This window comes from Thermoascus crustaceus (assembly GCF_041956765.1).
Source record: "Thermoascus crustaceus strain CBS 181.67 unplaced genomic scaffold VTN00scaffold_4, whole genome shotgun sequence".
Taxonomy (NCBI): Eukaryota; Fungi; Ascomycota; class Eurotiomycetes; order Eurotiales; family Thermoascaceae; genus Thermoascus; species Thermoascus crustaceus.
Window position 1 is genome coordinate 330,307 of NW_027192530.1, and position 11,906 is coordinate 342,212.

The window sequence follows — 11,906 nt, forward strand, 5'->3', positions numbered from 1 at the left end:
TAGCGTAGATAGGTCAGGGCTTTCAGCTTTTAGTTGCACAAATTGAACTTCAATACGAATCTATCCATTCCTCTTCTAAAGAATGATTGATCAAGATGCCTCAATGGATCTACTCTGCTGTTCGAACCTCCCGATAGATGAGCACGAATAGTTATAATACACTGTGTTCAAATATAGATTATGCAGTACACTCATTGAAGAGAGGGACGCAAGGTGACCAGGACGAGACTAGAAGTCACCCCTGCTTCTTCCATGTATCAGACTCTGTTCCTACGGACACGTACATGATATTTAGCCGGTGGGTCTACGGCCTGTCAAGCCAGCTCCTCGAGTCGGAACTTACGCAGGGATAGTTAATTACGGACGCATATACGGAGTAAGGCAGTTTTCTTTGTTGAGGTTGGGAGAGGGACTTGGGAGATAGCCGGTGCAGTTTGAAAGCAGCAGGCTAACACCCCTGCCATACTAGGAACCCTCCCGGGGTCTACCACAGTAACCACGTAGTTGGCCCAACCTGGCCACCGATTTGACTGCGCCTCACCAACAGGTTGAGAGGTCACCTTCCTCACCTACATCCTCGCAGTTGGCTTCGATATTTCATCTTCTTTTGCCCTCGCCAAATTTCCAAGCACTCAGCCGGCAGCCAAGCACAAGACCACAAAAGGGAAACATCGTTTTCATTCTCCAACATGGGAGCTCAATTCTCGCAATTCTTCCCCCCGCGTCCGACTTTCACAGAGGCAGATGTAAGCTCACAAAATGGCAAGGTGTTTCTCGTGACAGGGGCCGCGTCAGGTATTGGCTTTGAGCTCGCCAAAATGCTGTATCGAAAGGGCGGCAAAGTTTACATAGCGGGTCGTTCGGAGAAAAAGGCAAGGCAGGCGATCAAGGATATCCAGAGCGCTGTACCCGAGGGGGGTAGTCTTGAATTTCTGTTTCTCGAGCTCGATGACTTGAGCAGCATCAAGGCCTCGGTCGAAGCGTTCAAGGCGAAAGAATCCAAGCTCGACGTCCTCTGGAACAACGCAGGAGTCTCTCAGCCACCGCTGGGAAGTGTATCCAAGCAAGGATTCGAGCTACAACTTGCAACCAACTGTCTGGGACCTTTCCTCTTCACACAGCTCCTCCTCCCGTTACTCGAAGCTGCCGCTGCGGAGAATGCAAGCTCGTCGCCGGGTTCCGTGCGTGTGGTCTGGACTAGCAGTCAAGTCGTCGAGCTATCGGCCCCTCCAGAAGGCATCATCATGTCCGAGCTGAGCGCACCACCAAAGGACAACGTCCGCAACTATGTCACGTCGAAAGCCGGGAACTGGTTCCTGGCGGCTGAGCTTGCGCGTCGAATCGGTCCGGCGCACGGCATCATCAGTGTAGCTCAGAATCCAGGTGCCGCGAACACGAATCTGCTTAGACACGCAAAGTGGATGAAGTATCTATCATGGCCGCTGCTGCATAAAGCCAGGTTGGCAGCTAACACGGAGCTTTACGCGGGATTGTCTCCGGATATTACGATTGAGAAAAACGGTTGCTACATTGTACCTTGGGGCAGGATCTCTGAGTCCCTGAGGAAGGACCTAGTTGATGCGACTAAATTAAAAGAGAACGAGGGAACCGGCAGAGCGAAGGAGTTTTGGGAGTTTTGTGAGGAGAAGACGAAGGACTATAGATAATGGCATGGGTAGACGCTCCATCATGGCTCATGACTACCTATTTGATATCTGAAAATGAAATAAAAAGGCTTAATCAAAAAAAAATGGAATTTAATGATCTGCATGTGATGACAACAGCAATAATCGCATGCTTGCGAGTAGTCGATAGGGGAAAAAAAGTTAGGACGAAAAAAAAATTTAGTCGCGCCCGGGATCGAACCGGGAACCATCTCGGATCAGGGTTCACTAAATGTGAACGAGATATCATAACCATTAGACCACGCGACTGCGCTTGAGCATGTGATTTAGCTTACTGTTTTATCAATCTTTTCTACGCACTTGCATTCCTCAGGCCCAGAATGATCTTTCAATGCAAATGCACACTTCGAGGTCCACGCCTGATACTGACGTCAGACAAAGATCCTCACTGGACTATCTCTTTTAGCGTGACTACTAAACTTCTTCGGTGGAACAACTTACCCCAGAGAGTACGGAGTTCTCTGTACCGGGGAAAGCATTTTCCAGCGCATGATGAATGGATGGGTACCGGTTGACTGAGCTGAACATGTTTAGTCTTCCCTCATGTCTAACAGACAAAGGAAAGAAGATGAGAAACAAATTCCACTCAGCACCGGAATCTCACCTGAGCGGCACTCGAAGCTATACGTCACCGTGTTCGCGGTTCTTGCACCCATGCCATGCCAATGATTTGGTGTGTCTGGTGATCGCTCCCGTTGGTCACGTCTGAGTCGAACTCGAGGCGAGGGTGGTGTTGGTGAATAATCCTCCGCGCCCCCTCCTGTTCACCCCGGAGTACGGCTACCTACCTATGAGGTAGGTAGAGGTATGTAGGCACCTACAGTAGTAGGTTCTAAGTGTCCTTTCGTCCTGTCTGTCGCGCACAATCTGGCTTTTTTTTTCAGCCACCCTTTTCTCTTCTTATCTCTGTCAGCTATGCGGAATGTATGATGATATCAGGTTTTTCCCAAACTTAAGATCTTGCCACTCTGACCAATCACCCACCCCATCACAGGCCGCAGCTCGCCAATGCTGGTCTCTGGTTGGTGTGTTTTCTCATCTGCCTGCCTGCCACTTCTGACCAAGACGCTAAGATCTCATTTTCGTGATTACTTACATTCCTGAGCACCGCCAGGAAAAAGATGGGTCACCGGGGCAAAAATGTAATGCCTCTGCCTGTCACCCTCCACGCGCGTACCCTGCACGTGGAGGGTGCCCCATCTGAGGGACCTGAAGGCTTATAATCGTGATGGTTTCCCTGATTTCTCGGACGATGTTTTGCTATCCTATCCATCCTGTCGTTGCTGCTAGAATCTTCTCGACTGAGGGGGGTCGAGGATTCGGGGTCCGACAGCGGTGTCATTTGGTACTTATCCATCTCTCGTTTCTCCTGCCAACAAAAAAGCAAAAAAGGGAGGACCTTTGATCTTGTTTTATCTTCTATTTTCATTTTTATTTCTATCTATCATCTTTCTCCTTCAGTCAGGACTGGAAGGGTCTTTTTTACGCCTTGAGGGCTTATTTCTTCGTTTCCATCTGATCGAAATGCCGCTATTTCACCGTCACCGCAGACACTACTCCTGGCCCTACTGCGGCCCTAGTCCACACGGTCGTGAGCGCCTGGATCTGACAGATACTCGGGGTTTTAAGCTGCGATCCAGAGCCAAGGAACAGTTCCTACCATTCAAAGGCCAGGATACTGGTCCGCTTCCCACCGAAGACATCTTCGATGAAGATGACGCTATATCGGCGGGGATTGTCCGATCGAAGAGTACCCGACACCACCGGCTGTGGTCACCGTCTAAGGACGGAGACAAGGTGGTTTCGTCCGTTACAGAGGCAGAAGAGCTGCCTGGCGCGGTGCTGAGACGGATCGTTTGGGCACAGCTTGAGAAAGGGCGGCTGCCCTTCGCACTTCATACAACGACGGCCAGTGGAGAGAACGTGACGATATCGTATCTGGACGCGGTGACAGTGCCTGAAAAATCGGCACTTGGCCGAGATGAGCCGAAGGGCGGCTTGGGGGACGAGTATCTGCGCCCGTTGCCGGGGAGGCACAGGCGGTGCCATTCCGAACAGCCGAGGGCATGGAGAGAGCCAAGCGCGGGCCTGTGGACGCTGGAGGAGGAGTGAGCGTGATACACTGTACACGCTGCATCGTGGGGCATCATTGTATTCGTATCGGGCGGAACTGTTTTGCTTTCATTTTTGCATTTCCGAGTTTCTAGACGATCGGTTATCGCGCAACGTGTGTTCGTTGGCATGCATATATCGGCGTTTTTTTCTCGTTTCTTTTGATATTTTCTTAATCGTTTTCTCTTCTTCTTTTCTCCCCTTTTTTTGATTATCTATTTTCTGCGTTTTCCGGATTGTCCCTTTCGTGGCATACATGGAGTTTTTCTGCCGATGAAAGCGCGAGGCCCGGGCGGGCCCTGGAGGTCATATTAATTGGGCAACATGTATTATCGCATCTGTTGATGGTTTCATGCTAGACTAATTGGAATTGACAGTTCTGTCTATTTGGCCGGTTCCTTGCGTGGATTTCTGATACTGCCTTGGCTAACATTCCAAGCATCGACGCTCAATGTCTATCAAGACACATAAGAGGGAACTGCTCCCAGTTGAGCGAGCGTCCGTTCCCCACCCTATTCTAAATTCGACTGTTCCCTGTGCTATATAAAGAACAAGAGCTTCTTTCACACTGCGACCCCATGCGATCTCCGCCGCCCTTCTGCGTACACCGAGCGCAGACGATCGGAAAAACGCTGCCGAGCCGCGTAGGCCGCGGAGGATGGCCGTCTTGGCGCCTGGCCCGTGATGTCACGGGGAAGCATGAGTCATCCTCACCCGACTCAGGCCCCCCAGTTTAAAGCCTTAAAAGGCGAGCCCGGTAAGGCTGGCCGAGAAGAGCGGGGTGGTGATAGGTCAGTGCAGGCCTGACGTGGCCTTCGAGAAGGGCGTTAGAAGGTCGAGTCCCTGGTATGGGCGCTGGAGGGGGTGCGGCCCGCCTTTTTTCGACTCTTTTTCTGTGAAGTCCGCAGTTGGTAGGTTCGTCTGGAGGCCTCCCTTCTACCGCCGTTACATCATCGATGGTGATCCACGAGGGATTTGGGCGATGGGTTCAGTCGACTCGAGCTACGTTGGCAGTTGCTAGTGGAAGGGATGGTCTGGGGAAGATCGAAAATATTCCCGTGATGCGTTGGGCCAGACTGCTTTGCGAGTATCTCCTCGGACGCTCGAACGGAAAAAAAAGGGCGACGCAATTCCCATGCAGAGTCGCTGCATGGTTCTGCTGTACCCTGTTCCTGGGGGCCGAAAAAGAACTCGGGATGCAGGCCGAGGTGCTTGGCGCTGGACAGGAGCGGTGAGACTGCGCGACGAGGACGTTCCCTGCCCAGAACCCGGGCGTCTCTCGCCGTGTGACTCGCGGGAGTCGCCGTTCTTTCACCTTTTCTCACCGACCGCCTTCCCCAGTGTGTCTCCACCGCTGGCGACGCTTGTTTGTGAACCAACAGCTGTCTGTGCGCTGATAGGGCAGAATGACACCTCTGTGACTGATGCGAGCAGCCGCATGCTCTTGCTCCGGCCAACCTGGTCTCGAGATAAATAACACGTACCCCCCTCTCTGCTGTATCCTGTCTTCAATTCATTGAGTGAATTGAACTTGCCTCGGTTGAACCGCGCGGCTGCTCTCGTCTACTACTTCTATCGCAACTCTCAGCCCAGCTATACCCATAATTCGACATCTAGCTCCGTCGATCCGACCGGATATGAGCAACCAGACCGTCCCGTCTGAGATTGTCCTCGAACAGACTTCTTCCGGGGGCTCTTCCGGCCTGCCTCTCTCTCCCACCAGCACATCCAGCTCCCGCGGGCCCGCTCACTCCCCGTCCGTCCACTCCGGTGAAAGGAGCCATCGTCGAGCAGTCTCCCACCCCAGCTCCATCTTCAGCTCGGGCAAGAGATTCTTCCGCTCGCGCTCCAGCTCTCCCGTTCCGATGCAGATCCAAACCGGCGCAACCAGTTCAACTGCCGCGTACCGCGACAGCCGCAACCACTCGCGGAGCCGTGCTTCTTCCTCAGAACACCCCCAACGGACCGCTTCCCCCGTGCCAATGTCACCAGGGAGCAGACCACAGTCACCTGCCAGCCCGTTCCGTTCAGGGTTCACGAAGCACGGCAGACACCCGTCGCGGGTGAGCAGCGACGGCAGCGAGGATGACTGGAAGCGGTACAATGGGACGGTCAACCACCTTGGCCGGCATGGTAATGACTGGCTATTTGGTGGCTTCAGCGTGCGGGACACCATCCGCGGGTTTTTGCACCATGAGGGCAAGGAGTGAGACCTAGAGTCCTGGGTCCTATCGTTTACCACGCCTACGCCGCGACGCTCATAAGATGAGCATGTACCCGAGACGCAACGGCCCTGCGAAGCCCGATTGCACCGATCGAAGCCTCGTCGCAGTCACTTGCATCCACAGTTTTGGTCTTCATTTCCTGGTTCGGGATACCCAGGTACCCGAAACTTACCGCCGCCTCGGACACTTCCACCCGACTACTACCCACTACGCATCCGCGCGTCGCCTTGACAGGATCAAGAATCTCGTCTGCACGGGTCCTCGACGGACCTACTAGAGCAGCTCCGTGGGACACGAGCTGTACTCGCTGGTTCGTCTCATGCACTCTGTCCTATACTCTTACGACGTGATGAGGACACGACGAAACGGGAATCAAAAGAAAGAACGAAAGGAAGGGGAGCTGGCACTTCTTGCTTGTCTTGATGACATTTACTATCTCTTTAATGATTGATGCCATATGATACCCTTTATCCCAATTTTATTTTTCATGTAGTGGGTAGTTATGGAATCTATGACCTCTTCCAACATGGAACCTGCCTGAGAGCATCGTCGCGTCCCGTGTATACATAGAGTAAATCGCAAGTAGAGCTCCATTTTGACCATCGTAGATCTGGTGGATACGAGAATCTTCAACATTAAAATAACGATCCGGTGCAACATGTAATCTCAACCACGGGTCGCGCTGCCTCGTGCTTACCCCCACCCGACCCATCGCGGGCTCCAACGTCCACTAAACTAAAAATAGCCAAGCCCCAGCCACCGCCCTAGCAACCTAATTTGAGGCGCAGCAATCAAATCAGCGTGGGAAGTACGCGTAGGTCTGGTGATAAATAAGGATAGCCAGTTGTACTGTAGACTCTCCTCTATCTGCAACATCCAGGTCAGAAGCTTCACACTTCGAGCTTCAGTGCAGTGCACTGCACAAATCAGCCATTAACGATGGCTCCGTTATCCGATATCCCCCGCGCTCTGGGCTTCCCCGATTTCACAACGGCGGAAATCATACAAAATGCGAGGAGGGCGGTCATGGCAGCGGGGTCGGACATGATCATGGCAAAACGTTCCGATCGCCATTCGAATCCGCTTCTCCGTCGCAATCTGACGGTGAATAACACGCAGAAGGTGACGCTGGGTGTTATCGCGGCCTATATCGTGGTGATTGCGCTGCTGTGGAATCTGCCGTATGTGAGGTGGTCGTTGTGGCCGTTCAAGGTGCGTATAACCCGCGAGGGCTATATACCATTTGACGCAGGTCACTAAATGATGACGGTCAAAGATGCTCGTCATCGCCTTCCACGAATTCGGCCACGCCATCACCGCCTGCTGCACCGGCGGCCGAGTGAAATCCATCTCGCTCGACCCGCGCGAGGGCGGGGTGACGCACATGCAGGGCGGGATCAGCGCCATCACGCTCCCCGCGGGATACCTGGGGTCGTCGCTGATCGGGGCGCTGCTGATCTTCTGCGGTTTCAACATCGTCGCGAGCAAAGTGGCGAGTATTGTCCTCGGGGTGTGTTTTCTGCTGACGCTGTGGTGGGCGAGGAGGGATTGGTTGACGATCGTGACGGTGTTGCTCGCGGTGGGGTTGCTGGTGGCGTGTTGGTTTATTGCGCATGCGGAGGCGTTGAGGTATGTTGTGGTGAGTATTCCCCTATTCCCTATCTGTATCTTCTTTTCTGTTGTTTAAAAGACAGGGTCGGATGGCTAATTCGAGGATATACAATATAGCTCTTCATAGGCGTCATGTCCGCCCTGTATAGTATCTGGGATATAGTAAGCTCCCTTTCCCTCCCCTCTTAAACCCCTCAGACCCCACCCCTCCGTGTTCCCTCAACTAACCACTGGATGGATACAGTGCGACGACCTCATCCTCCGCAAAGTCAACACCTCCGACGCCAGCGTCTTCGCCCAGCGCTACGGCGGCTCCTCGCAGTGCTGGGGCGTCATCTGGTCCATCATCTCCCTGGCCTTTATGATCGTCGCCATCGTTGCGGGCATCGCGGCGTTCCCGGAGACGTTTAGTGAGCAGAGGGATGATTCGAAGGGGTTTATTCCGACGTAGATAAAACCTGGACCTGACGAGTTGACGTGGGGGAAGGGGGATGTGGGGTGAGGTGTTTTGGTTTTTCTTCTTCTTTCTTCCTTTCGATTCTGAAGCTGAAGCAAGCGGGACTTGGACTTCTTCTCTATGAGGATAGGATCGGGAAGAAAAGAAATGGAAGGTATAGATTATGGAAAATACCCCGGTAGTCAACCTTATGTTCTATGACAGAAATGAGACGAAATTTTTGCTTTTACGGATGCACGACAGTAAAGAGTAGTGCAAGGCTTGAATTTTTTTTTTTTTTAAAAAAAAAATTACCTGTTATCGATTTCTTGGAAAATCGGCATAACGCGATTAAATTCCCGGCAGGATGGGACCACTTGCCATGGTTGCGTAGAACCCGAATTTTTGGCCAAAGTTCTGTTCCCCACAAGGTTCCAATGCCCTAGGAATCTACCCCGTGGAAAAGCCACTGCTATCCATAATGGAAAGCAGCATCATACATATAGTCAAGAAAAGGACTTCATTGGAATATTTGCGTAATGTTTACTTAGTTAAAAGGCTTATCGGTAGTCCTTCCGATCTACAGAGTGATAATACCAAGTCATAACTAAAGATTGCCATTAATCAGGTATCGAAGCAAGCCAGAGCCAGGTCCTTACTTCCGAAACTGAAGTCGTCACAATTTGGCAGAGACAAACATCCGCTATAATATATACAGCACAAGCAGCAAACCGGCGACTTACTCCAACATCGCCAGCATCAACCGACGATAATCCCCGCTCGTCTCCCCGCGGATCCTCTCCAGCAGGCTCTTCCCCCCGTACAGCGCCGCGTACGCCCGCTTCACGTGCTCCCGGTGCGCCCGGTTCCAGTGCACCCGCACGACCCGCTCCACGAGCTTCTTGTCCTGCGTGCCCGCGCCCTTCATGCTCTCCTCGATCAGGATGGCGTCGCGCCGCGCGGGGTCGACCGCGCTCCGGAGCATGTGCACCAGCGCCTCCTTCATGTGGCCCGAGAAGTGCTTCTCGATGTGCGTCTCCAGCGGGACGCCGAAGCGGGCGTGGAACGTGGCATCGATGGCGCGGAGTTCCGCGTTCGAGGACTGCACGATGATGTTGCAGACCGCCGTCGCGTCTTTGCTGCTGCCGAAGACACCGCTCCCGCGGGTGGCGTCGTAGATGGTCCTCGCGTCGGCCTCGACGGATTGGTGGTTCACGGGGACGGACTCCTCGTGTCGTCGTCCCTCGAGGGCCATCTCGAACAGCTCCGCCGTCTTGAATGACAGATCGGCCTTCACGTCCCGCGGCAGCGAGTGGCCCCCGTACCGCTGCGCGTACGCCTCCTTGATGGCGTTGAGGTCCGCGTTCGATCGGCCCAGGAGGACCTCCGTTAACACCCACTCCTTAGTCCCCATCCTGTCCACCGCGTCACGTACCAACCCGGCCTCGTGCCACAGTGGCCCTTCGATGATCGCGAGCAGGCCCTGCGCGAGGTACCCGCTCGTCTCGGACGAGACGTCCTTGTACAAGTCGCGCCCGATGTGGGAGGAGTAGGTCGCCTTCAGGGCGTTGATCTCGAGCGGGTCGAGCGGCGCCAGGATCCGGATTAAGGTGGCTTCGTCGGTCCCGAAGCCTTTCATCGCTTTACGCAGCGCGTCCGCTTGTGCGCGGAAGTCGCCCGGCGCGATTTGGCCGGGGATATATCCGATAGAGGGCGGGACGGGCGGTGGGCCATATTGTTGTTGCTGATGATGCAGATGGTAGTGGTATGAACTTGGGACTGGGATTGGCGCGGGTGGTGCTTGGGGATGGGAGCCGTATGGTACTGGAGGAGGTGGATGTGGATGCTGAGGGCCAGCGTATGTGTAGCTATGCTGGAGGGGAGGATGAGGAGGAGGTCCGGGAGGATAGGACGGATGTTGAGGAACCGGCGGGGGTGGACCCGGGGGCGCAGCGCCACCGTACGGTCCGGGAGCAGAATAGGTGTAGTTATGCGGTGGAGGATGGTATCCCTGCGGGGGAGGAGGGCCGTGGCCTTGGCCTGGGCCTGGCTGGGGAGAGGGATGGCCTTGCGGCGGAGGATGGTATCCTCCGTAGGGCGGCTGGGGGGATTCTAGACGATTAGGTAGCTGTTAGTATATGCGCAAATTCTCGGAAGATGATAAAACGTACGACCTGCAGGCGGGTATGGCTGATGGTACGACATGATGGATGGATGAATTAGTGTGATTAAGAGGTTGTAAGAATTATATCCATATCAGGCGTCCAGCGATCTGCTCTCTGTCGCGTCCTCTCGGGCCTCTCCGCGGGCCGTGCCTTGGTGTCCGGGGACCGTGGTCGGGGCGGCGGTTACATGCTGTGGAACATTACTCTGTGGAACATTACTTGGGATGTACAGAGTAGTACATATTTCAAACAACTCTTTTCGCAGAAATTTATAGATATCAGCTCAATGGATATATATACATATATATAGACGTGTAAAATCATAACATATAGGCATTCACGTATAACCGCACACCGGTAGCAAGTCATTTATCAGAAAGAAATCAAATCCACCGTTCCTCCTACGCATTCCATCAATTAATTGACAGCGACGACAATTAACGACCGAACAAGAACCATTTCAGCCTATCACCCTGTCAATTAAGCCCTCTTTTTCCCCTCCGCAGCCACAAACGCAGCCCGGATCTCCTTCGCCGCCTGCCACAGAACCCACAGCGGCACAACCACCCACAGGCCGTTGAAGAAAACAAGGTAGAACCACAGCAGAACAGGGTCAGATGTCTCCAGCTGCGAGCTAGCAGTCAACCATTCCGGCGCGAAGGTCATCCACCCGCCGTACAGCTCCGCCGTCGCCAGCGCGGGGGCAACGAGCCACAGCTTCGCCTGCGCCTTGGCCCTCACAGCAGAGACCTTCGCGCTCGACGCACGGTACAGCAGGTAGCAGACGTAGATAGCGGCCGGTCCACCGATAAACACCGTCAACAGCTCCAGCGCGATGACGGTGACATCCGCACCGGCCCATCGACGATCCGCCTTCGCATACTCCTGCCACAGCCGCGCGCTGGGGCCGGTCCCGTACGCAGCGCCGTACAGCCGGTCCTTGTGGCCCAGGAACACGGCCTGTTCCGGCCGCATGATGACGCCGTTCCCCGTCGGGATGGGGACGTAGCTGAAGAAGCACTCGTAGAGGAAGGAGCCCTCAATGAAGAGGTGCGTGAGGGCGTCGTAGGCGTGCCAGAAGAAGAGGATCCGGTTGCGGGTGTGTGTGGACGGGATCAGGCTCCTGCTGAGGAACGTGGCGACGGGCATCATGGAGAGGGAGAAGGCGATGCAGAGCACTGTGGGCGTGTCGATCGTGAAGGAGTCGGTGGTGGACGACATGGTTGCAGTTGTCCTGATTGGCTGTCTTCAGGACTGTAATAAATGGTGGTTTTCGATTATTTAGTTATTGGTTTGTGGGATTTGTAGGGATGTTGTAGAAGTTGAGGGCGGTCAAGACGGAGGCCGGGGTCGAAGTCGAAAGTTATGGACAGGTCAACTTGTGCGACCGGCAGAGATACAATCCTGCGAGTCCTGCGCTCACAGCGCTGAATTGGACTCGGCAGTGACCACAAGCAAATGAATAGAGTGAGTAGAGAGTACTGTATATATGGGCCATGCGGAGGTGGTGTCTTCAAGGACCCCCTGAACCGCAGCGGACCAGCGGGACGCGAACGCGACACGGACCGGCCGATCCAGCGGGCACGCGAGGGTTGCCGAAATAGGTTATCCATGGATCGTATCGATCCATTCCATCCTAGAGTACGGAGTATAGAGTTTCTCTGTGTTGAAT

The 11,906-nt window shown here is 54.1% G+C and overlaps 8 protein-coding genes and 1 non-coding gene across 9 annotated transcripts; 4 read left to right on the plus strand and 5 right to left on the minus strand.

The window, feature by feature from the left end:
* Positions 1 to 689: 689 nt before the first annotated feature.
* VTN00DRAFT_6712 (uncharacterized protein) lies at positions 690 to 1,667 on the plus strand (the record flags this gene model as incomplete). The annotated part of the gene is made up of 1 exon (XM_069433379.1): positions 690 to 1,667. The coding sequence occupies one exon, from the start codon at positions 690 to 692 to the stop codon at positions 1,665 to 1,667; it is 978 nt and encodes a 325-aa protein (XP_069286766.1).
* Positions 1,668 to 1,845: 178 nt separating this feature from the next.
* VTN00DRAFT_t131 lies at positions 1,846 to 1,934 on the minus strand. Its single transcript has one exon. It is a non-coding gene; the product is annotated as a tRNA-Val (tRNA).
* On the minus strand, positions 1,890 to 2,341 carry VTN00DRAFT_6713 (uncharacterized protein; the record flags this gene model as incomplete). Its single annotated transcript, XM_069433380.1, has 4 exons — positions 1,890 to 1,892; positions 1,961 to 2,044; positions 2,127 to 2,200; positions 2,290 to 2,341. The coding sequence occupies 4 exons, from the start codon at positions 2,339 to 2,341 to the stop codon at positions 1,890 to 1,892; spliced, it is 213 nt and encodes a 70-aa protein (XP_069286767.1).
* Positions 2,342 to 3,209: 868 nt separating this feature from the next.
* VTN00DRAFT_6714 (uncharacterized protein) lies at positions 3,210 to 3,797 on the plus strand (the record flags this gene model as incomplete). Its single annotated transcript, XM_069433381.1, has 1 exon — positions 3,210 to 3,797. One exon carries the CDS (start codon positions 3,210 to 3,212, stop codon positions 3,795 to 3,797), a length of 588 nt encoding a protein of 195 aa, XP_069286768.1.
* Positions 3,798 to 5,434: 1,637 nt separating this feature from the next.
* Positions 5,435 to 6,007, plus strand: VTN00DRAFT_6715 (uncharacterized protein; the record flags this gene model as incomplete). The annotated part of the gene is made up of 1 exon (XM_069433382.1): positions 5,435 to 6,007. One exon carries the CDS (start codon positions 5,435 to 5,437, stop codon positions 6,005 to 6,007), a length of 573 nt encoding a protein of 190 aa, XP_069286769.1.
* A 34-nt stretch (positions 6,008 to 6,041) lies between these two features.
* Positions 6,042 to 6,734, minus strand: VTN00DRAFT_6716 (uncharacterized protein; the record flags this gene model as incomplete). The annotated part of the gene is made up of 2 exons (XM_069433383.1): positions 6,042 to 6,353; positions 6,720 to 6,734. 2 exons carry the CDS (start codon positions 6,732 to 6,734, stop codon positions 6,042 to 6,044), a joined length of 327 nt encoding a protein of 108 aa, XP_069286770.1.
* A 227-nt stretch (positions 6,735 to 6,961) lies between these two features.
* On the plus strand, positions 6,962 to 8,084 carry VTN00DRAFT_6717 (uncharacterized protein; the record flags this gene model as incomplete). Its single annotated transcript, XM_069433384.1, has 4 exons — positions 6,962 to 7,234; positions 7,299 to 7,661; positions 7,751 to 7,795; positions 7,878 to 8,084. The coding sequence occupies 4 exons, from the start codon at positions 6,962 to 6,964 to the stop codon at positions 8,082 to 8,084; spliced, it is 888 nt and encodes a 295-aa protein (XP_069286771.1).
* Positions 8,085 to 8,808: 724 nt separating this feature from the next.
* Positions 8,809 to 10,274, minus strand: VTN00DRAFT_6718 (uncharacterized protein; the record flags this gene model as incomplete). The annotated part of the gene is made up of 2 exons (XM_069433385.1): positions 8,809 to 10,181; positions 10,241 to 10,274. The coding sequence occupies 2 exons, from the start codon at positions 10,272 to 10,274 to the stop codon at positions 8,809 to 8,811; spliced, it is 1,407 nt and encodes a 468-aa protein (XP_069286772.1).
* Positions 10,275 to 10,714: 440 nt separating this feature from the next.
* Positions 10,715 to 11,455, minus strand: VTN00DRAFT_6719 (uncharacterized protein; the record flags this gene model as incomplete). Its single annotated transcript, XM_069433386.1, has 1 exon — positions 10,715 to 11,455. The coding sequence occupies one exon, from the start codon at positions 11,453 to 11,455 to the stop codon at positions 10,715 to 10,717; it is 741 nt and encodes a 246-aa protein (XP_069286773.1).
* Between the last annotated feature and the right edge of the window lie 451 nt (positions 11,456 to 11,906).